The 22,983-nt window shown below is 43.0% G+C and overlaps 2 protein-coding genes across 2 annotated transcripts in view; one reads left to right on the plus strand and one right to left on the minus strand.

Annotated features, from left to right (window-relative positions):
* CCAP-R (Crustacean cardioactive peptide receptor) overlaps positions 1-16,842 on the minus strand; it is a 30,842-nt gene extending 14,000 nt beyond the window's left edge. The window contains exons 1-2 of the mRNA XM_070281411.1: positions 16,284-16,842; positions 4,351-4,752 (exon numbers count right to left, since the gene is read on the minus strand). Coding sequence (XP_070137512.1) covers positions 4,351-4,719 — 369 coding nt within the window. The 5' untranslated portion in view covers positions 4,720-4,752; positions 16,284-16,842. The remainder of the gene's footprint in view (positions 1-4,350; positions 4,753-16,283) is intronic.
* Positions 16,843-20,119: 3,277 nt separating this feature from the next.
* Positions 20,120-22,943, plus strand: LOC108128569 (myb-like protein Q). The gene is made up of 3 exons (XM_017246246.3): positions 20,120-21,305; positions 21,547-21,670; positions 21,721-22,943. The coding sequence occupies exons 1-3, from the start codon at positions 20,346-20,348 to the stop codon at positions 22,542-22,544; spliced, it is 1,908 nt and encodes a 635-aa protein (XP_017101735.2). The 5' UTR covers positions 20,120-20,345; the 3' UTR covers positions 22,545-22,943.
* Positions 22,944-22,983: the final 40 nt, after the last annotated feature.

The raw sequence follows: 22,983 nt of genomic DNA on the forward strand, positions 1-22,983 counted from the left end.
CGGCTCGGATGGAGCAAATGTAATTAAGCCCAACCACGCGTGTCCGCCGCCTGGAATTATGCTTTAATTTGCGTTAAAGCTCGGCAAGTGTGATTACACCTCCTCTAGCTCCTTCGAGGCGATGGCAGCATCTCTGAAGGCAGTTCCCACATATGTTTATTTACTGCCAAGAGTGCTGGGCAAATACTTGAAGACGGGTACAATAAACAAGCAGCTCAGCTCAGCTCAGTCGCCCGGCTGTCTCCCCGAGCAGCTTAGTGCTGTAATTTTCCCTACTGCCCAGTACATCTACTCTCGGCACTCGACACTCAACGCTCCACACTCGGCTCGAGGCAAATTAAATTGCTAAAAAAGCTGTGAAAAAATGTGTAAAGAACTGGGCGAGAGGGAGATTCCCTGCAGCCGTCGGTTAATGATGCCGCTTTGTGGCCACTAAGTGTTTAACCTTCCAGACTCGAAGAGAGCCCCCAGAATCAAAATCAGTCTCAGGGCCAGAGCCAGGCCCAGACAGCGACATGTGTCCCATATTTTACATGCGTCAAGTCTCGCCGTTCTGCTGCCTGAGCTGCTTAATTTTCCTTGGCAAATAAGCTTAAGACAAAATTTTACGCTAGATTAATGAGTTCTTGGAATCGACGCGCTTTCGGAGAATAATATTTGCAAAAGCCGAGAAAATTGCGGCAAGGACGCAAATTTATCCTGCAGGCAAGCCTTTTTTCAAGGCCTATGCTGAGACAGTGGATCCTTAAACCAGCCTTGTTTAAAGTTTCATCATATTTGCGGCTAAGATAAGGACTTTAGCTTGAAAACCTAAAAAGTAACTTAGTATTTAAGATTGTTGGTATTAAATTCCATTCCATTGCAACATTTTAGCCACATCCTTATTCCGTTTGAGTGGCAAATTAGCCGCTATTATTATATTGGCAGCTGTTTGACTTTTATCAACATGCAAACAGGCCATGTTGTGTTTTTCGTTTTTGCAAATATTTACTTTGGCACCATAGAAAATAGCAATTAATTTTGGCCTTTGATGGCCACATTAGCCGGCGCACCAGGGCCACCGTTGTTGTATCAAAACTGTGTTGCATAAATATATGCACTGGGAGAGGACACGACATGAGGTCCTGGCTAAAATTAGATGAAGTGTGCCAGTGTTCTAGGGGAAATATGAAAGCCAGGACCTTGGAACGGTGACAAGCGGTTTGCTAAATGAGGGCCAGTCTCATTAGAGCATATGTAATTATGGGAGCAAAAACGCCGAGACGCAGCCAGTGAAGGATACGTCAAGGACTGGCGGCGTCAAGCTTTAATATTACATTTTCCTCCTACGCATTTGAATTTCCATCAATGGACCAACAATGGCTCAGGGCATGTGCGGCTGCATAATATGCTTTGGTTTCCTCAGGCTGGCAAACAAACAAACAAACAGACGGACATAAAATGGCGCAATACTCTCGATTATTCCTGCCACGGGCCAGCATGGAAAGTGATTCCCATCGGAAAATTGTGGCCAAGTGCTCGTTTTCATACGAGGGCTATAATGCTTTTTGATCCCCTCCCCATTTCTCTATTGAACGGCAATGCAGAGCTGGCCCTGGTCAGGACTTTTGGCTTCGTCCTGCTCCCAATGCAGCTGTAATTGGCGCACCCGTGGCCGACCAGCTTAATGTCCGGCCCTTTAACTTTAACTTTAAGGTGAGACATCAGAAAGGATGCTGGGACTTGGTGCTTAACTTAAAGATGATTTAGCGTAGTGAGATCTGTGTTAACAGGGGATTTGGAGCATGGAAAAAGCAATCACGATTGCGCCACGGACGACCGCTGGTCAAGGCAAATCCTCAACTAAGCCATTTAAATTGCAAATCATGTGAGACCCCTTTTAGCTGTTATGCCTGGAATCCTGCCCTCCCGCATTCACCTTCAACACCCACTCGGGACACACACGGTATCAGAGAAAAATATTGTCAGGTCGGCGACCTTTTTACGCCACAGCTTGTCGAATTTTTTTTATTTTCATTTTCCCTGTCACAGATTATCTAAATAAAGTTTCGTTTTGAAGTCTATCAGACCAATATAAAACATTTTATATTTATTTTTCATTTGCCGCCAGTTGTCAGAATCCTGTTAACAGAGGTACCAAAATAATAACATCCTTACAATTCGGGCGAAACAAAGGACCTGCAGTCTGAAAAATCAATATGCAATAAGTTTTTGATTGAATAAATTAAAGAATTTTTAATCTCGAAAGACAAGCAAGACTTTGTTTGGCCAGTCTTATTTAATATTGGGTTGTGGAGAGCATTGTTTAAAAATATCTCCAATAATAAAATTCTTCTTCGAAGCCCAACTATTATTTCACTCCACAGAGAAATAAAATAATATATTTTTACTTCTTATATTATTGGCAATCCCTGGAAACTTTTCGTTGTCATCCCAAGTATGGGACACCATATGGTGACGTGTCTCCTGCAACCCAGCATGTCGTCGCGTCTCCGCTTTTTTGTGGTCCTGGAAAGGACTCATTTAAATAAACCCAAATTTATGGCATCCCCATACGCACGCACGCACTTTGAGTGATTGGCGCGCTTAAACTTGGCTCACATGGTTTAGACGGCTGCTGTGCCTTGGCTGGAAATTGGACGGTCGAGGGCTACTTCCGTTCCAACAATGGTGTGATTTATACCATGGGGCGTATGGAAATTTCATTACATGGAGGACTTTTTATGGCAGTATGTAGCAGCTTCCAAACGAAACGAATCGGAAGTTTAGTTTAATCGAAGTTGTTGTCACGATCTGGCGAGGCCTCTGATTGATTGCCCCCCATTGATGTGGTCTGTGTTTCTTGATTTCCTCGGCATGCAAATCACCTTCTTCCCACCACTCTCTATCAAGAAAAGACAACAAAACTTTGGCCTCTTCTTGAGTTTTCTTAATTTTCTTTGGTTTTGTTACCAAATGACATTTGGCGTTTTATTGTTTGTCGCCGCTGCTGGTTGGTTTGTCAGCTTGAAATTAAGTTTTTCTTTGCCGCTGCTCAGTTTTCCGCTTTTCCAGCATTCCGAAAAAGGGAAAATTGCAACAAATTGGAATTTGTATCATCAAGCAACAAGCCAGCGCTGGCAGCTGTGACTTTGAGACCCTTGCTCCTTAGTTTCCTTTGTTTTCTTTGTTTGATTTTGGCAAGGATCCACGGACCGATACTCTTGCATCTTGTGGGTGAAGTGAGTTTTGTATGCAGGTTCAATTTAAGAGCACTGTCAGAAATGTTTTCTACGTACTAAAATTCATAAAATTAATTTTTGAGTAAAATATTAATAAGAATAATCATCTAGTGAAATATTTTTTTATATTTTTAACCAACTAACGTTGGTTTTTATATTCTTACTTATAAAGATTAAAAGTTCAAACTCTAACAGAAAACTACTGTATAATCATACAGTTCTTTTTTAGCCTTTTTGATATTAAAACAAGAAAGCAAAGCTAACTTCGGGCGGAGCCGAAGTTTATATACCCTTGCAGTTAAAACCGGATATATATCGCAAACATCGGATATAGTTGGCCGATCCTTATGGGAATAGGAATATATGCTCCAATTTATTACAATACAAAATCTAAAAAAAGTCCCAAGCTTCTATCTTCAAAAATACGAAAGTTGATATTTCTACCAAATACCATTTCCGATCGTTCAGTTATATGGCAGCTATAGGATATAGTCGGCCGATCCTAATGAAATTTGGTAGGTTGGATCAACTGTCTGTACTAAATTCCAGCTTTCTATCTTCAAAAACACGAAAGTTGGGTCATTTCCGATCGTTCAGTTATATGACAGCTATAGGATATAGTCGGCCGATCCTTATGAAATTTGGCATGTCGTATTATTTTGCCAAAAATAGCTCTCTCAAAAATAGCTCAAAATTTGAACTCTCTAACTCTAAAAATACTAAAGTTATACCATTTCCGATCAATCAGTTATATGGCAGCTATAGGATATAGTCGGCCGATCCGGGCCGTTCCGACTTATATACTGCGTGCAAAGGAAAGAAGGGTGTGTGCAAAGTTTCAAGACGATAGCTTTGAAACTGAGAGACTAGTTTGCGTAGAAACAGACAGACGGACAGACGGACAGACGGACATGCTCATATCAACTCAGGAGGTGATCCTGATCAAGAATATATATACTTTATAGGGTCGGAGATGTCTCCTTCACTGCGTTGCACACTTTTGGACAAAATTATAATACCCTCTGCAAGGGTATAATGAAATGGGAAATAAAATGGAGCAGCTGGGACTCAGATTTGAATAAATAAATTAGTTTAGTTTGTTTTCTCTCAATTTTCAGCTCGCACTCACCTCATAAAAGTAGAACGAATTTAAATTGTCCAATTCGCCGGGGTGCCCCGCTGTGGAGTTGCCCCCGGCCCCCGCCTCCAGTTCCATGCTCATATCCACCTCCGCCTGGGCCGCCACGGCTTCTAAGTCGTGGCTCGGCGCCGATGTCGTCTGGACTATTGCAGCCGAGGCTGTTGCCGCCGCCGTCGCTGCTGGCGCCAGCATCACATGTGATATCGCAGGTGTGAAGTATGTCAGATTAACTGGCGCTGCCATGGCCACGCCCCCGCCCAAGCTGTCATTGAGCGCCCGTCCCGCCCCCGCGGACAGGGAGGACTCCGAGACGGAGGCCAGGTAAAGCGAGCTATCGAATAGCCTTAAATGCAACATTGCTCCTCCTGATAGGGCTTACTCTGCCATGGCCTGCAACGATAAAATCAAAAGATATATTAAATAAGTATTTAAATTGCACCTCGAATGGGAGAACAATCAGTCTGTAATGAAAGAAAATTAAAAGTGTATTTAAAATTTATCTCCCAAAATACTCTTATATTGCCTCTGAGCCCGGGGCTGTGCGAATGCTTAAAAACACATAAATCCCAAATGAAAAGCCGCGTAATAAATGCTTTAAGTACTTCGGCGGCAAAATGTAAAAAATATTTGCTTCAGTTAACATGGCTTTTGTGTGTAAATTTCGAGAGCCAGCAGGTGCAGGATTCTCGGCCTGTTATTAATATCGCGCATACGCCGCGTGTGACATGGGTGACTTGGCCGACTTGGGGGAGTGTAAATCAGGGTTGGAAGCGAGTTTCTTAATGGAAGTCGAACTTGATTCCGACGAAGTAATGGTTATCACATGTAAAATAATACTGATAGAAATTATCTATACTGTATTGTCACTTCACCCGGAAACCATCCCCCGAGCAATTTGTTCACTGATTTGGAATAATTTATGACACCGAACGCGTGTCAAGTAATGCCACGAACGTGTCACTAATTAAATAGAACAGCCTCGGGTTGTCTTGACCCTGGGCCCTTCGGACCGTACAGGACTCGCAGCAATTAGCAGCTAACAATAGACATTTAAACCCTAAATAGCATTGTCACGTTTGCCGACCGCAAACAAAGGAGCCCCTGAACTTTGATGTGGCCTCTCGGAAATTTATGCATGCATATGTGACTACAATGTCTGGCATCCATCTGTCCATGTTCATGGTCGTGTTCGTGTTCCCGCCTGGGTCTGTTGCTCTTTGACTGCAACTTTAAATTGATTAGCCGCAACTTTGCGGGGCGCCTCGCACAACGTGCCCGAACTGAGCAAGTGAACTCTCCTTTAAAATGCCAAAAACTTTTACGCGCCGCTGCCAGGTATTTGGCCCACTAATGCGGGCACGCCACTATTTTGCCAATGATTTATATGAAAAACACAGACGCACGCACCAGTCTGGTCGCCCGCTTTCTTTTCTGACACATTCAATTTGGTCGCCCAGGGTGGCATGGCGGGAAAGGATCCAGGATCCAGGAGCAGGAGGTGAAGGGCCACAAGTGTAAGTTACGATAGTAACTGATTCTCATACATCATTATAAGTAATATCTCTGGTTTGCTTAATTCTCAGGCAAGCCCAGAAACCTAAAGCTATAATCTACTTAATAACATTGTCCTTCATTTGCCTTTAAAATAAACAAATAAAAGATGCCATGGCAACTTGTCGATGGTCATCAGGATAGTCCTCCAGCTAAAATTCCTTATTTGCCATATTTACATACCTATAATACCTATGTGCAAATCTCCTGAGAGCTTAAATCAACCCATTTGTGCTTTGCATAAGTTCCTCTCGGCATTAAAGTTTCAGGCGACTGTTAATGCGCATTTAATTTGCATGCAAAATAGCCTAAAATAAGAGTCGAGTCTAGTCGGCAGGACACCTTCCTCCACCGATGCCAAATCCGAGTTCTTGGTATTAAATGTATTTGCTTCGGCCTTGAGATTGAAAGGTAGGAGAAGGTGAAATGCAAAAGCTGAGTTTGATTGACATATTTTGAGTAAGCTGTCACTTAAGCCAACACTTTTTTTGTCATACGAATTGACTTAAGATACTGCCATTGGCGTCGAAAGGCGCTGAAACCGAAAGGCAGTTTATTGAATTTGATTGCAAAATCAAAGAAGCGCGCAAGAGGATTGTGATATCGCAACCAAAAATAACAAATAACTAAAGTGGATTTTTAAATTCAAGAGTTTTTTTTAGCTCTTTAAAGTCTTAACATAGTCTTTATAGCAAATTGGCTTCTTTGAAAATGGTGGCTCGTAAGTTAAAGATATCTTTTGTCCAGAAAATCTCAATTTCAAACTTGGCAAAAGACTTTCTGTGCAACGTGGCGTATGAGTCATAAAAGTCGAATGCATCTGGCTTTTGTTCTCCCAGAGCCACTTGCTGCATATTTATGTTATGTTGTTGTTCAGTATTTTTGGGAAAGGACGTGGCATTATATAAACCATTACGCTGTCTGCTCCGGAGTCACTTTTAATGTGCTCTGTGACAATTGTCGTGCCACATATTGTGCACTAAGAGAATGGGAATGGGAGAATGGCGTCGTCATGCTGCCTCAAAATGAAAAATTGATTTCACTGCGAAAAATATGGCATCGCAAGATAGCAAACGGGCACTAACTTTATTAGGTCACTCGGTCCGGGGCTGGTCCTGGCCCGTCCTGACGTGTCCTCTGGCTCCGGCTTATGTTTATGGCTCGGACAATGCACGCGGCACGATTTCTCGCATGCAATTGCAGTTCTCATCGCAATCAGAGTCATAACGAGCACAGTTTAGTATTTCATTTCAATTTTATGGAGCGTGACACGTGCATAAAGGATAATTGCCTGTGAGCCAATTCCAGCCAAGGGGACTCGATCGCTGATAGCATGCCACGGCGATTCGTTTTCATTATGTTTGAATTTGTTTCACATTTGGTACTTTGATTGTGCGAACAGCAGACTAATTGACAATTTGAAAGCCGTTTTCGGATCGCACCATTCAGACTGTCTCTAAAAATCCACTTAAGACGCCGGGGCCTTAAGTAGCCACTAAATTTAAATCTAAATGACAGACATAGTCGCACGTTGTGTTGGAAAGCAGACCCCTGAAAACAAAAACCCAAAAAGAAACACACGCAAATTTCAAAATGGTAGCCGAAACTGGATATCAAGGCTCGTTTGGTTGTCTCAGTGAATTTTCATGCCATTTTCTCAGCCCAGGCCGGCTCCCAGCATTTTCATTTCGGTTCGGTTCGGTTTGGCTTGGTTTTGTTTTCTTAAATTGTAAATAGACGAGGCGAGCAAATTGAAAAGTTGCAGCCTGCGTGGCAGTGTGGGCAAGTGTGTGAGTATTCAACTTTTGCGGCCCCTCGGAATGGTCCCCATTGGCTAAAAATGCCGACTCGTCTTTTCAACGTGGCAATGGTTCTGTACAGTGGGTGAGTCTCTAAGATTTTATAACAAAAATTATTCAAAGATCTTTAAAACTTGTCTTACTTGCGAAGAATAAATTAAATGTTCCTTTATCGTGACCCACGTGGACTGCCGACCAGATATTTTTACCTTTTGAATATTTTTACTTAGAGTTTTGATATGTAAAGCCATAGTGCACCTTTCACAGAGCCGCCATTGAATGGCATTTTATTTTATTATTGCACACAGCGTGCTCGCTGGCTGCTTGTGTATTTATATTCAAATTTGTAGCACCTGTAAAACAGTTTGCGAAACAATAAAGACGCCGCCAGACGGCAGACGGCGGAGAGGGAATGTCAGCTGCCGCCTGCCCCTGCAACCTTATATTCCTGGACCATTTGGGCAAAAGTTAGACAAATGTATGTAAATGTAAAATGGGCTGGGCGAAATTGCGTCAAAACATTTGCCACACGAGATTAAGTCTTCGGCCGGGTGGTCCATGATATGTTTTAAAGCTTGACTTTCTTATCGGCCAGGCAGACATTATGAATGGAACAGTGGGTCTAAGTTGACGGGTACGTGGTTACCGGAGGTAAGAGATCAGGCCGAAGCTAAAGCTAAAGCCAAAGCTCAAGCCATAGACATGATTTTTCTTTTCGCTTAGCAATCAGACAAAAGAAAAGTTAAACGAATTGCGTATACGACGCGTTGCCTTGACACCTTGTGTGGGCAGCTGAGCCGCCGAGTGGGAGCCATTTGTCAGGGACTTTCACCGTGTTCTTCTATATTTAAGCAGACTCCCGAACAACCAAAAACAATACACATTTATTATGAGTTTGTACAATAATTTATAAATACTTTCAACCCCAAGGCCAGTGTGTCTGACTGGTTGTCTGTCAAGTTTCCCTAATATGTGAACACACTTGGGCGTTTGATTGATATTTGGCAGCAAATAGAGAGAGAGTGGTTGGGCCGTGAAAACTGATACCTTGGCCAAGAAGACACTTCATCTGCCGTTTCTTGGCGCTACGGAAAGGTGTGCCATAAATTGGCCAAAATAATTAATTCGAATGGCATAAATGCCGAGGGCGGAACACAGGGATGGTTGAGTCTATTAAGTCAATTATAAATAAATTATGCCGCCTTCAGCTCCTGCCCCCAAAACCTGCTGATGCTGGCGGAAAAGTAATCGCCAAGTGGATGGAGGGTGTTAATTAGCCCAGTGAAGGGCGGTGGGGGTGGAAACGAACGGAAGACCGCTGGGAAATTATTATTATTTATGCGTATTCAAGGTATGCACTGCAGGTAATTGTTTCTCAGGGCGAATGAATTGTGAGAGTAATAATAAATTTTCATTTCGTTCAGCAAAGGGCTGTAGATTCCACCTGTCTAGCATGGGATGGGATACAAAGGACTAACCTCAAAGCCTTCAATGTCCTGAAATATTCACACAGTTAAATCACTTAGTTAGCTATCAGCTGATGGCCTCTTACGCTTCTAGTTAGTGCTAATGAAAGCCAACTGCCACGGGCCCTTGCCGCCACATCCTTGCTCTCGTCATCCGTCAGACACACACATACATCGACACTTGGCCATCAAGAGTGAGCCATAAGCGTGAGCGGGGCGTATAAATTATGCAGCACACAGTGTGCCACACACCCTCTCAGCAGTTGCGGGTGCCACGCGTTGCGAGTTAAGTAGAATTTTGAACTTGACTTAATTAGTCGCAAATGCAGAAAATAGAAAATGCCACAACAACAGCTCCACTGGGAGTTCGGAATCTTCGGTAGTGCTGACGAGTCTTCACTATATACCCATATAAGTAATGTTTTATTCAAAAAATTTGTGAATTATATGTGCTTAGTTGGTTGTACATAAGTACAATTAAGAATTAAATAATAATTAAAAGTAGATAAGTAGGCCTTATATCAAGAAAAAACCAAAAGCTTCTCCAAAAGGTACGACTTCTCTTACAGACTCATTTTGCAAGAGTGCGTACGTAGAACGAGGCCTGCAGCTCAGATGCTTCTCCGATGCCTAGAGGCCCCAAAGCACGTTGCTCGTTAATTAATCAAAATACTGCTGAAGCTGTCAGCGGGTTGCCCCTCCCCCCGGTGGCCCCTCAGTCCTTTGGCCTGGTCAACGAACCAGCCGCTGGAAATCTGTCACTCTTGTGTGGGCTCGTGTATCTGTATCTGGGCTAGGGCCTGGGCAAACAATTAAAGTCACGCGCCAAAGCCAAGAGTATTTAATTAAAAGCTGAATAATGTAACAAGTGCTGCGGCCAGGAAGTGTCGAAAAGTCGGAGAGCACAGAGCCTATGAAAAGCAATTATATTCCAGCGTAAATAAAACTTGCAACGCAGCTGACTGGTTCGACTGAAAATTGGAAATTCACGAAACGAAATCAAAGTGGGCACGGGGCCAGATGAGCAAATAGTCAGTAGCAGACAAGTCAACAGGCGGGTCGGACTCTCTGGAATAATTTTTTTTGCCAATTTTTTGTGGCACAGTGAATAAGAGATTGACACCTTCATGCAACGGCCGATTTCAATCAGCTGCCACACGTGGGCCACCGGGCAGGCCCCTGTAATTATAGGAGCGCCCCGAGAGGCGCGAGACAAAACAGGCATTTTAATTTCACCGAACGACTGATTTTGGAAATCAGAAGGCGTCTAACTCGAAGATTCGGCGCGTTTTTTAGCTGCACTGTAAAATATAACAGTTGCTTAAATTTAAACTTAATTTTAAGATTTTGGTGTTTGAGATAAAAGTATAAACCCAACCTTGTAGTTTTTAAATTCGTACATGCGTCCTACGTCGAATTAATGACGTCTACTTTCTATTTAATTATTTTTAACATTTAGTTTTATCATTTAAACCATCGGTTATTTATTAAATATTTATATTAAAGTATAATAAACTTCTTTATAAATATAAACCCCAATTCAAAAGTAGATTATAATCTCGCGTTAAAAATTCCCTCAGTGTCTGTTTTGTTTTCGTTTTGGGGATTTCTGGAAATGCTGTCAATCACAGGTTGGGTGGGCGAGGCGGGTAGGTCGCAGACATATCGCAAATCGCTCAGGTGTAAAATAATTTGTCTCGATTCCCTTCTGCCTGAACAAAATCAATAAGCACCGCCCCCGACCTGGCCGCAGACCGCCAAAACAATCGCCGCACGACAAGATGCTGCAAATGCCATTTTCGGCAATCAGCTAACAGAAATCCAGGCTCTCATTAGAGCCATCACCTCGTGGTGTTAGGAGAGTCTTTGAGCATTACAGCCTTAGAGCCATGGAACCGTAGAAGCAACCCGGCCCAGAATGCCGCATAATTGCGACGACTTTTTGGTCTCGAAAATCGCATTTCTAATGCTCGGCACGTTCGCGACGATGACTGGAAATGCTGCTTACTCCTTTCATGTGGCGTTTCTTCTTAGGCCCTCTCACCTGTGAGCTTTGCATAAGAGGTCAGGTGTCTAACCTCTGATTGCAGCACTTTGTCCTTAGACACAATCAACCAGATGTAAATACAATTGAGCGACAAACGTGCATGACTTTTGCAATGTTTGTCTTAAGTACCCTCAAAAATGTTCTCTTTTAAGTTTGCAGACGACATTTCTATGCACTTGTGTGCCTTATTGTTAGTACTATATGTCTTTGCCAACATGATATTATTCAAAGTTATCTGGTGGGCTGGTAATAAAGAGTATTTTTCTGTTCTATAAATGATTGAAGGAGACAGTTCAGCAAAGTTGGACAGCTTTGAAATAACTTTTGTTTTGCTAAAAAAAAATTAATGCAATAAAAAGAATACCCAAGTAGCCAACTTTGGGTGGGTATTGTTTCAAAAGTTTGCAGTGACTCACTCTGAAATACTTTCAAGAGGCACCCCCATTCACTCATTATTCATAAGTCACTTTGGTGTCAATCTTTTCCATCGATTAGCGTCAGGATTGTAGCTTACGCATTCAAGTAAAATCCTTTCAGTAACAAAACTGCAGTCTCACTCAGACCATCCAGTTGCCACCCAATCCTGTCCATCCCAGTGGAAACTTTTGCATTTGAATAAGTTGCATAAAAGTTTATTTGCTCTCGATTTCAATTTTGTCAGAGCGAGGAAGATACTTTGTCAGGAATCAGGAGGACGTGTTCCAGAATAAATAACACTATAAATTACACAAGTGTCAGAGTGATGATGGAAAGTTTTCAATAGAAACTATATATATCCGATGATAGCCGGTGGATGGATTACATTTGCTAATTAGGTTATGTAGCCTATTGATTCTGAAAATGTTGCCAAAATTATCTGGTAGAATATTTTTGGGCTTTATCTAATGGTTATTATATATGACACGAAGCGTGGGCTGCACTTCATTTTTGGTGTTGACACACTCACTTTGGAAAGCACCCATCTTTATGGCCGGCTGGTGTTTTTTTTTTTTTTGCTTAATGTAGATGGAACTCAACAGATACTCAACCTGTTTACATGGTCTGGCCTTATCGCCCATCACCCCTCCCCTTTTGGCCAGGCTAATTAGACAGTTGCTGGCACCGATAATGGGGCTTAGATAAATTCCACCATGTCCTATCTGGCCGGTGGTGAGATTTATGTGACATTTAAACTTGAATTCTGCTGACTCTGGCTCTGGTGGGCAAATAAAGCTGGGAAAATGTGCGGGATAGAGCCTGTTTGCCTAATATATGGTCTTGGCCATTATAATTGCAAATTGGACTTTTGGGTTTAGTTTTAACTAGACATATACTTTATACAAGTGTGAACAATGGCTGGAAAAGACTTTAAATTAAATTTGTAAAAATTCAATTATCAGATTAATCCTTTTCCGTTTTATTCTTAAGCCGGCGTAAAACAGGAATATTACTCATACGCCCGGACGGCACATGTTCGGAATCGCTCTTCTGCTTAATACGACGCCCAGATTATAAATGGCAAAGTAATAACAGTTTAAAATTATTGAAATGTCAGTAGCAGCGATTTATGCATAACTGCATGGCCAATAAAACGTATGAAATCCGCCGTTAAAATGTCAGCGACGATTATTGGCCTCCAGTGAGCTCGATAATTAAGCGACGAGAGTGCCGAGAGCAGCCGTATTAAAAGTAAATTGTTGTGTTAAAGCCTTTTCCAGTCGAGTGTTGGGTGGGGACAGCTCCGACACATCATTAAAAATGTGGCAAGCGCAGCAAAAAAATAAGAAGAGTTCCTGCGGCAGACAGCCAGACACATAGGCTGAGGAAGGCAGCGGCAGTCAGACAGACAGAGTGGCAGGCAGTCAGCACATTATAGGTAATCACAATATTTATGTGCGTTTAACGAGACATTCGGCAGGCGAAATTGTTGAAACAAATCATTGACAGCTGGCACAGCAGCCACACATTTGCGGCGGTCTTCATTGTGTGTTTTGAAACTTTTTGTGCCTTATTTTTTAAGACATTTGCTTGCTTGTTTGCCTGCTTTTTTGCCATTTATTGCTGAGGACCTTGCCACAATAAATCTGATTTTTCTGCTCCTTGAAGAAGCCATCTCCCCTGAGTCGAGGCTTGGGTACATTAAGTTGACAAACAATGGCAGTAATAACAAACTGGATGCGAATTGTGCAAATTGTTTCTAGTATACATGATTAAATCCTCATTTTGTTTTGAATATTTCAACTTTAATTTTTTTAATGATTTTAACAAGGCTGTAGTTCTCTTTTATTTGTAAGATATTTTTTGTCTAATTTGCATTTCAATGTGGCCTATTGTTGCAAAGCAATTAGCCATTTTCAGGGACATGCTGCAAAAACATTGTACAAAAATTGTCAGAGTTTTTATTGCAAAATGCGATATCCTTAAAAGAATGTAAATCACGCTGCCTATCAAGCCGAGCAGGAGCATTGTGACCCAATTTCTCAAACGATTTAACTTGAACAAATAAATTAGATACATTTATTTACAACGGGAGGAGAACAACGAAAAGAAGCAACTCGAAGATTCAATTAGGCATATTGGAGTGGCAACAAATCAGAGGCACATTCAGCTGAAGATGATAAACTTTTGGGTAGAAGTTTCCGGCAATGGCACCGCCACCGGCACCAGTGCAGCATACAAAAAATAGACTTTGGGGAAATGGGAAAACTCTGGACGGGGGAGGAGTGATAGACAGCCTGAAGACGGTCTGTCTGGGTATCTTTATTGCAATCTGTATCTTTTTTTTTGGGCAGAGTCGTGGGTGTATAATAGACAACTTCCTGTTATTGCTGGCCCAGCCCCACTCGGGCCCATCCCAACTCGGGCCGAACTGTCGAATCAATGGCATGTAAAATTTGTAGACTGTAGTAACCCCGAGAAGTCTCCTAATCAATGGCGGAGTTTAGGATTTTGGTTCTGTTTTTGTCCTCTTTTTATGGCCGTGACACACGTAAAGTTGCGATTAGCCATGCACTTCTATAAAGGGGAGTATGCCCTCGATAAGAACGTGACGGATGGGTATGAGAATGGGTATTCGCTATTGTACCATTCTGAAGTTTAAAGATACCATGCACGACCAGGAGCCGGCATAAGCAGCTTCTAAGCAAATAGACAACAGAGGGAATAACATAATCAATGCATCAAAAGTGCCAGCCATTGGAAATTGAAATCATCGGGAGCTTTCGAAACCAAAGCTACAAATGCGATTTGCAATTTTACACGCACGTATCTCTGTGCAAATATGTATGCTCTAGTATTTGAAGAACTCTGAACGAGGAGTGGCGGGGTGGTGCTTGGCAAATAGCACTCAAACGTGATATGGCTGGCACTTCCATTGCATACATCTGGGAGGGCTGTCGAGCTGGGATCCTTACTCCAGGATTGCCTGATGTTTTTGACGTAAAATGGGTTGGGGAGTAAGTGAATATGATCTTATAGAAGCTGAAAGGGATTTCCAGTTCAATTCACACATCAGCCTTCCAAGAGAAGTTGCCAAGTCGGGTACCAGCTGCAGAGGTGAACTTCTATGTGAAGGACCTTTATATTTCCAGGCCAGAATCAAAACTTGGCCAAGTTTGCCTCTACTTCCTGCGATATTTATGCGCATTTTTCTGACCCAATAACAAGGACATGATTAGCTGGACCCCAAAGTTACAAGCTCGTGAAAATGCGAGGAGAGGGAGAAAGGAGACCCCGGCATATGTTGGCCGGATTGCATGTCAGCCGGGATTGCTGGCACGGCCGACCACCAGTCAACAACTTCATAAATATGTCGAGCATGTGCAGATGGGAGTGTATCGGATGGCAGCTAACCCAGCCCCCGAGGACCCTCTGGCAGAGATTTGTGCCACATCATCGCTCCGAGCTGACCATTTTTACGCTTCCGTCTAACAACAAAATGGCATTAAACGCAGATCAATCACAATCAACACTGCTGACCCACATCCCGCACAAAGATACATGAGTTGCGGTCGTGGGGAGATTGACTCCGAGTTGGGAATAGAGTTGTCCCTTAGTGGGGTGAGTGGGTTCAGTCGGTTGAGTGGGTGGGTGCCTGCTCATAACTGACTTTCCTCTGACATTCATCTCCTCGCAGTTTGCCTTTTTTCACTTTCCGACCGAGTTGAAAAGTTTTTCTATTTACTTGACATTCTGTGTGCCTCGCCCGTGCCCGCTATTTTGGCAACTTCCGCAAACGCCAAGGACAACAAATGAGGCTGGCGAAGACTCAAGTTTTACTTCTTCGAGAAGTACACTTGTTCAACTTTATCTTGCCTCAATTTCGCTATTAATTGGCAAACACCATTGAAGCCGCTGTTCTCTGTTCTGGATCCAGCCAAGAGATGCTGTGGTTTGGGCCGTCTTCCCCCAGAGAATTGGTCAGTGTAGCCGACACTTTGAAACAAATTGTCAACTATAGACGGTATATACTATATATATTCCAACTAAATTTAATTTCCAGTCAAGCTATTGGGACTTTGTGTTGGCTTGTTCATGCACATCGGTCTGAGGTATGGCTGTGGTTTGTACCACTCGGAGAACATTTATTTGCACAGCTGCACACACTTTCGTTGGCTATTTAAATGGGTCAAAATACTGGTGAAATATTTTGTAAAGTTACCTATGATACTAGTCTTGATATTATATTTCTAACAAAGTAGTTTAATAACACAGTTGCCTTGGCATTTTTGAATTTAATAAAGCCTCTACCAGCAGACAAGTGACAAACTAAATTTTAATTAAATTTTGTACCATTCTTTTGTTTCTGGAATTACTAACAATTAGTTGACACTTTAAACTTGGCAAAATCGTATGTGTAACATGCACAATTTGGAAATCCAAAAAAGTAAATTAATTGCCAAGCTAAGCCTTTGCAATGGCCGGCGTGATTTCACATTCAAATGTTAAGATTAATCACTGTCAACTAAATGCGAACAAATATATAAATTGAATAGATACTTAGAGCTAAGAGGGAGACACATAGCCGTATAGTCCAAGGCATGGCGCTTAGCAATTGCGCAATCGTATCGCGATACTCACTCAAGCTACTAGCTGCGACATGAATTGCAATTGCAATTCCAATTGAATATTGTGCACTTCGAGTGGAAATCGAAATTGAAATTACAGTTTGAATTCAAATTGAAATTGAGTTCGGTGTTAAAAAAAATGTGTTAAACAAGCCCGCTGCCAATTGGCCAGCAATCCGGGACAACTGCAATTTGCACACCGATTTGTGCAACAAATTTCACTCGAGGCGTTAGCTGCGATGAGCCTCGTCATGCAAACGCGATCCGCAGGCTTGTATCTTGTCTGGCGAGTATCTGGAAGATGCACACGCGATGGCTGGGCAGTCTGCTGCCTAATTGAGTCGCCAAATTGATTACACTTTTTTCCGAATTGACGTAATTTGATTGCAACCTTTTTGGGCCACGACTTGTTAATGTAATGCCATTATTGGTTGTTGTCCTATTCCCAGTCACAGTTCTTACACCCGCACTTAACTCTGGTACGCGTTGGCTTTTGCCAACATTTACGCACTTGCCAACAAAAATTCTTTTGGCCACGCAGCGTTTAAATATTTCGCGTCTGGTTCATACAAAATTTCGCATTGAACTGAATTTCTGTGTGGCATCGTCGTGCGGATTTTCCTGTTTGGGCTGCTGTTGCTGCCAGTGTTGCTGGTGTTGCTGCTGCTATCGTTGCTTCTGGTGGGCCAACACCGACGACACGACGGCAACCGACACACGAGCCTGATTTCACTTCACAAAGCTTAGCCGGCTTCTTTCGCCGACAACCTTTCAACCAAAACAGCTGTTCTTTGTTTATGTTGCCGGACTCGTTTGCCTCACGTGCAACACACGTTGTCAACATGCTGTGTATCGCTTTGTTGTTCAGTCGCTGTTGCCATTGCACTTGACCAAGCCTTGCGGATGTGTGGCTCAAGTGTTCAGTTAATATTTATAACGAGTTGGCCAATTAATTATTGTTAGTACGAGCTAGCAACATGTTGCTGCCGGCAAGCAAAAGCTTAAGGTTGCTCAACATTTTTATGGCCAGGAGCTTTCTTATCACACTTTTTTGTAGGGTTCTTAAAAATTAATTGTAAAATATGATGTATATATTTTTAATTGTAGTTTGTTAGTAATTTAAATGCCTTTTAAGCTTATTGCTTTTTGAGTTGTCTTCCCCGTATTTATGATTTTAATTGATTCAACTGAAGTGATGTAAAAAATGGCGCTGACCCAAATACCATTTTCTTTTATTTTTCATTTCATTCAGTTTTCTGCACTGACTGTGAGCCAAAACAAAAGAGCCAGCCAGAACCCTGCTGCTGATCTTGTTTGTGTTTAAAAAATGACACAAAAAACATACATAAATGCCCTGCTCAGAATTCATGACAAAAAGCCATCAAAATGCCGAAAATAATCATCAACAATCAAAGTCGAGTAAGAGCAATTTTTATTAAAACAAAATAAAACAGAAAACAAAACAAAGCGACAGCAGCTGCATTTATGAAAAGGCCTGTTCGGAAACTCAATTCGAATCCCGAGAATCGAGAAATTTTGTTGGAAACTTTGTCAGCATCGCATAAATAAGCAAATTTATTTGTCTCATATCTGTAGCGGCAATTTATTTTATTGTATCATTTATTTATTGTGAACATTTTGTCATAAAGCACAAGGCAATTCTCGCCTGCGATGTCTCTCGTCATGTTTGTCTGGTTTTAAAATAAATAATCGCCAATAAATAGCTCTTGAATAAAATAAATAAAAGTGCCTTAAATTATTTACTTGCTTTAAACATAAATATGTGTAGATAACTCCTTAAATGAGCTCTACTCTTTCCGGTATTTTAATGTGAAATTCCTCATTCCAACTCAGAATAGAAAAATGAAAAGTGACGTATTTTGGGTGGGCAGTCTTGAAGAGACCCGATGACAGCGCTGAAGAATTTATGCGTCTGAAAACTGTAGCTGCAATGCTTGCTTGGCTTTTAATTGGTCGGGTCCGCAATTAAAATAAAACAAACGCCAGCGGAAACATTTCTGATTTTATGCGGCTTATAAATACTCAACAATTTGCTGGCGAATGACACGCGGTCAGCACTCATTTGATTTATCTGCGCCGCGGGCTAAACTTTCTTGGGTGATAAATTTCTTGGAAATGTTTCGGCCTTAAGCTGGTGTAGTGCTTGTGTAGTGCCACATCAAAATTTATGGTTGTGCCTAATGCTAATGACTAATATTCATTCCGAGTGGCTCACGTTTTAGACGGCCCCCTCGGCTCTTCTAATTTAGTTCGCATTTTGCAGCTAATCTGAGGCGACACTCGACAGATCGTTTGCCAGTCAGAGCCACAAATCAAGAGTCTCATTGAAGCAACTAGTTAGTGATGATTATAAACAAGTGTGGCTATATATCGGGATATGCCAACTCCAGCGTCAGGGCCATTCAGCATTGTGACAGCCTTTCATGGAGTCTCAGCAAATAAAGCCTGGCCTCCGACGGTTGCCACATAATGGATATTCGCAAGGAAACTCATTCGAAGGACATGCCAGGACTGCGGTCAACTGCAGGCTGCAGGCGGCGACACTGTCTGTCGTCGGCATTCATGGATGGCTTGTATCTATGCATACGACCGCTCTCACGCATTTTAAATAAGGTCATTTAGAGTAAACTATCGGGGCGGGCATTAAATTAAAAATTATCCAAACGGATAGCATCTTGTTCGTAATAACTTTGTTTGTGGCTTATCGCATGCAACAGATTGTCAGCAAAATTATCTGCTTGCAGAAATAGGATAATGCCTCATGCTGGGGCCCGCAGCCATCCGGCACACGCGTCGTATGCGCAATTTGCATAATGAGGACGGGCGGACATTCGGATATGAAGCAAGGAGTTAGTCATGCCCTGGGTTTTCTGTTTCAAGGCTCCGTCTCCGGGTGACCCAATTTTTAAAGGGCCCATCCGATTCGAGTCTTTATTAAGCCCTTGCCCCCTCTTCACTAGGCCGTATTTCTATTTTATGTCTTGAGTGTCTGTAACCTGAGGCTGAGCGGTCTATTTTCAGCAGGCCAGACATGGACTCCTGACTTCAGGCCTTAAAGCCACCGCGCCGGCAAGTCGGGTACTTAAGGATTCATCCTGCGTGGTCGTCCGTGTCGAATCATACGCCTCGGATGATACATTCGACACCCACATCCCCGACCTCCATCCGGGGACGGTTCAAAGGTAAATAATCGGATAAATATTTGTAATAATTTTTCGGGAGCGGTGTCGACGTGCTTTGAAGCACTTCCCAGGTCAGGCGGAGCATAAGTAGCAGCCGCAATCAACTGCAGCTCATTAGCATTTGATTTGGCATAAAATCAAACAAATATTTCCGGCAAAGCTGGCAAACATTGAACCGCAGTCTGTGGCCTTTGGTCTGCGTCATTGCCACTTGCGGTTAGTTGAGCGGCAAAAGGTAAACAAATTTTCGGGAAAGTCTTCTCATCTCACTGCACGGCATCTAATGAAACTCAGGTACTTGAGGTGTGAAATTCGACTTGATAAATGGATGTTCAATAGGCTTTAATATCTCTAGAGGAAAGTTCTGTCTTTGTTGCCATTTGTTTGGGTTTCCGCTCAGGAGTAACTTGCAAGCCCTGTAAGTTATATTAATGTTATTTTAAGGCAGATTTAAGAAACCAAATAATGTTTATCCTTGGCTTCAATTTCCTATAAAGAAGACCATCAATTTTGAGAAAGTCTGCTATTATTACTAAAATAATAGTACAAAAATGAGCAGCAAAGCAGGCCTTTAATCTTATTTGTACATGCTACAGACCAAAGGTAACACTATTTTAGAATTCAATTCAAGTTGGCCTTGCACAACACCTATCAACATTTTCTACCCTTTCTACTCATTTAAGATAAACCACCCGAAGCACATATATATTAGTGAAAAACTTTCAAAATACAGTTCAAACTTTTTTTTTGATTTGCGTTTTCTGGTAGAACACGAAACGATCGAAACTGGCTGAACTGGAACAGGCACTGGATAAGAAAGACCAGTGTATCCCGAGAATTGTTTCGTGATTTCGTGATCGGCCGGCGGTCCGATGAAAATGGTGCGCCCCAGTCGTCGCAAGGGGATCGAGGAGGTGTATGGCTCCAAGTTGGATCCCATACACCCGGCCAAGTCGATGGTGGTGTCACATATTGGAATGACCAAGACCGCCGCTTTGCGGGCCGAGCGAGCCATGGCGGGTGGTGCTGGGGGAGGCGGTGGTGCCGGGACCGGGGCCGCGGTGAATGGAACGATGAGCAACCGCCAGATGGAGTCTCGCACACAGCGTAGTTTCGTGACCGAAAACGACTACTACATCACCACGAATCTACCCCTGACGGCGGCCAACCTAAGGAACAGTGGAACACAGCCGTCGACATCCCAGATGATGCCCGGTCACGGCCACCACCAGCCGTCGCCCTACAACGCCATGTCCTCTAGGCGAAACTCCATGGCCAATAAGGCCAGTGCTCGTCACGCCCAGATGGCGAAGGTGCCCCACTTCACGTTACCCGAGAACAAGGTGAACAACAGTGTCTTTAGCTTGGCCAAGCCAAAGGATAGCCACCGCATGCATGGACACGGGAAAGCCACCTCCCAACGCGCCGCCTTTGGCATCGAGGATAACATGGACTTCTCGGACAAGGAGCTTATGGCGGCAGCCCCGAACCAGTGCAATAACCGTCGTCAGCACTCCCATGTCCATCAAATGCAACCAGGTATCTTGCCCCACTCGCATCCGACCCAGCATCAGCTCCACCAGCAGCAGTTGACCCACCACAGTAAGCATCAGTTACAGCCCCAACACCAGATACAGCAGATGCATCAGCACCACCACCACCACCACCAAGCGCACCACAGCCACAACTCGCATCAGAAGCACTCGCGTGGGCGGCAGCCGAATCCCACGAGCAAAGTGCACGTGAGTACCGCCGATGACGATGACGAGAAGGACGACGATCCAGAGGAGTTCTTCGAGTTGATCCGCCAGACCGTTCAAACGGCTGTAGGGGTATGTTTTGGTCTAGTTTTTGTTATACCTATAAAAAGGGTTATCTGGGTCTAATTCAGTTGATTATTTCTGATCATTATAACCTTACAAGTTTAGCTTTCATAGCTTTCTGTATAAATGTTAAGGTGCTTGAGTTTAAATTTTAATCTGGGGATCCTTATCGTTCCTTTTAGTAAAGGCTCTATTAGTTTTCATGGGATAATCTTTTTCATAACAAATTTATTATTATTACCCCACCTAGAACACCATCTCTGATGCTATGGTGAAAAGCTTCCGTGATCTGGGCCACAAGATCGATCGCTTCTTCGGGGAGCTCAAGCAGACCAACGAGAACTTGGATAAACTGCAAGAACATGTCACCGGCAGTAGGTTTCATAGTTTACTTATAGAATTATCATAAATCATAAAATTTCAGAGGTTATTTATTATGGAGAGGAGAACTCGAGGCACTTTAAATACTTGTGCATGAAATCCGAGTATGACAAGATGTTCTATCAGCATCAATACATGATGACCGGCAAGCCAACGCCGGAAATGGTGAACGCTTCGCAGCTGAACCTTTCGGCCGCGGACTCGGCCACCAAGAACCTGGGCTACAAGACGTCCCAGGTCATGAAGAATCCTACGGGAAAGGTCACCAAGAGTAAGAATAACACTAAAGCGACCACAAGCAGAGTAACCAAAAAAGACTTGATGGAAGCCCTGAAGGTTGGACCCTTCCACAGCACCCCTAAGTCCCATCAGGCGCAGCAATTGCTGACGACCCCATCTCCTATGCCTGATGCTCACAAGTCTTCCTCGGAGCAGAGCCTGAATGCCAAGTCCTCGGAGCTATGTATGCGCGAAGTACTGGGCCACATCCAGCGCTTCTGCACTCAGATGGAATTAAAAGACCTTAGCGGCAACGTCATGAATGATGCTCTCCCAAACCTGGATGACATAATGGTTCCCAAGAAGATGTCCAATTCTGGAATCGGCGATACTCCCGCCAAAACTTTGGTTCAAAAATTAGCCGACTGCCAGGTCGATAAGAAGGCAGACGATGCCGAGAACGACACCCCTGTGGATAGCATGGATGAGACCTATACCGAAATGGACGAGTTCCAGTTCTCCTCTGAAATATCGTCCTGCAGCGACGACGACGACTGCATGAAGTACGGAGCTGGGGATGTGACCACTCGGGCGCCACAAAAGTCGATCCGGAGACCCGTCAATGAGGGCGCCGGCGACGGCCAATAATGGAGACGCAACTGTAGCAACTATAATATGAAGCTTTTATCCTTTAACATACACAAAAACATACTACAATCCTTGAGACGGACACACAGGACGAATTATACCCTAGAAGCAGTCGAGATCACTAAAGAACATGCAAACTGCGTTTGCGTTATCCCGATTTGCTGTTCAAATCTTTGTTTAGAATGCACAAAATTATCCCATCGATATTGTAAAACCAAAAATAATTCATTTCGGCTTCGGACCTGGTTCTATAAAAATTAGCAAGGACCTTCCTAACGTCCGGCACACGCAGCTATTCGCGTTAAAGGGATGAACTTGAAACATAAAGACACGATGTTTTAGTTGAGAATAAATCAGAAATTGTAAAATCTTTGCGGAATCCAATTCCAAAAAGAAAAATTCGAGTTTTATTTTGAAATTTTTTAAGTATTTTAAACAC

This window comes from Drosophila bipectinata, chromosome 3R, assembly GCF_030179905.1.
Source record: "Drosophila bipectinata strain 14024-0381.07 chromosome 3R, DbipHiC1v2, whole genome shotgun sequence".
NCBI lineage: Eukaryota > Metazoa > Arthropoda > Insecta > Diptera > Drosophilidae > Drosophila > Drosophila bipectinata.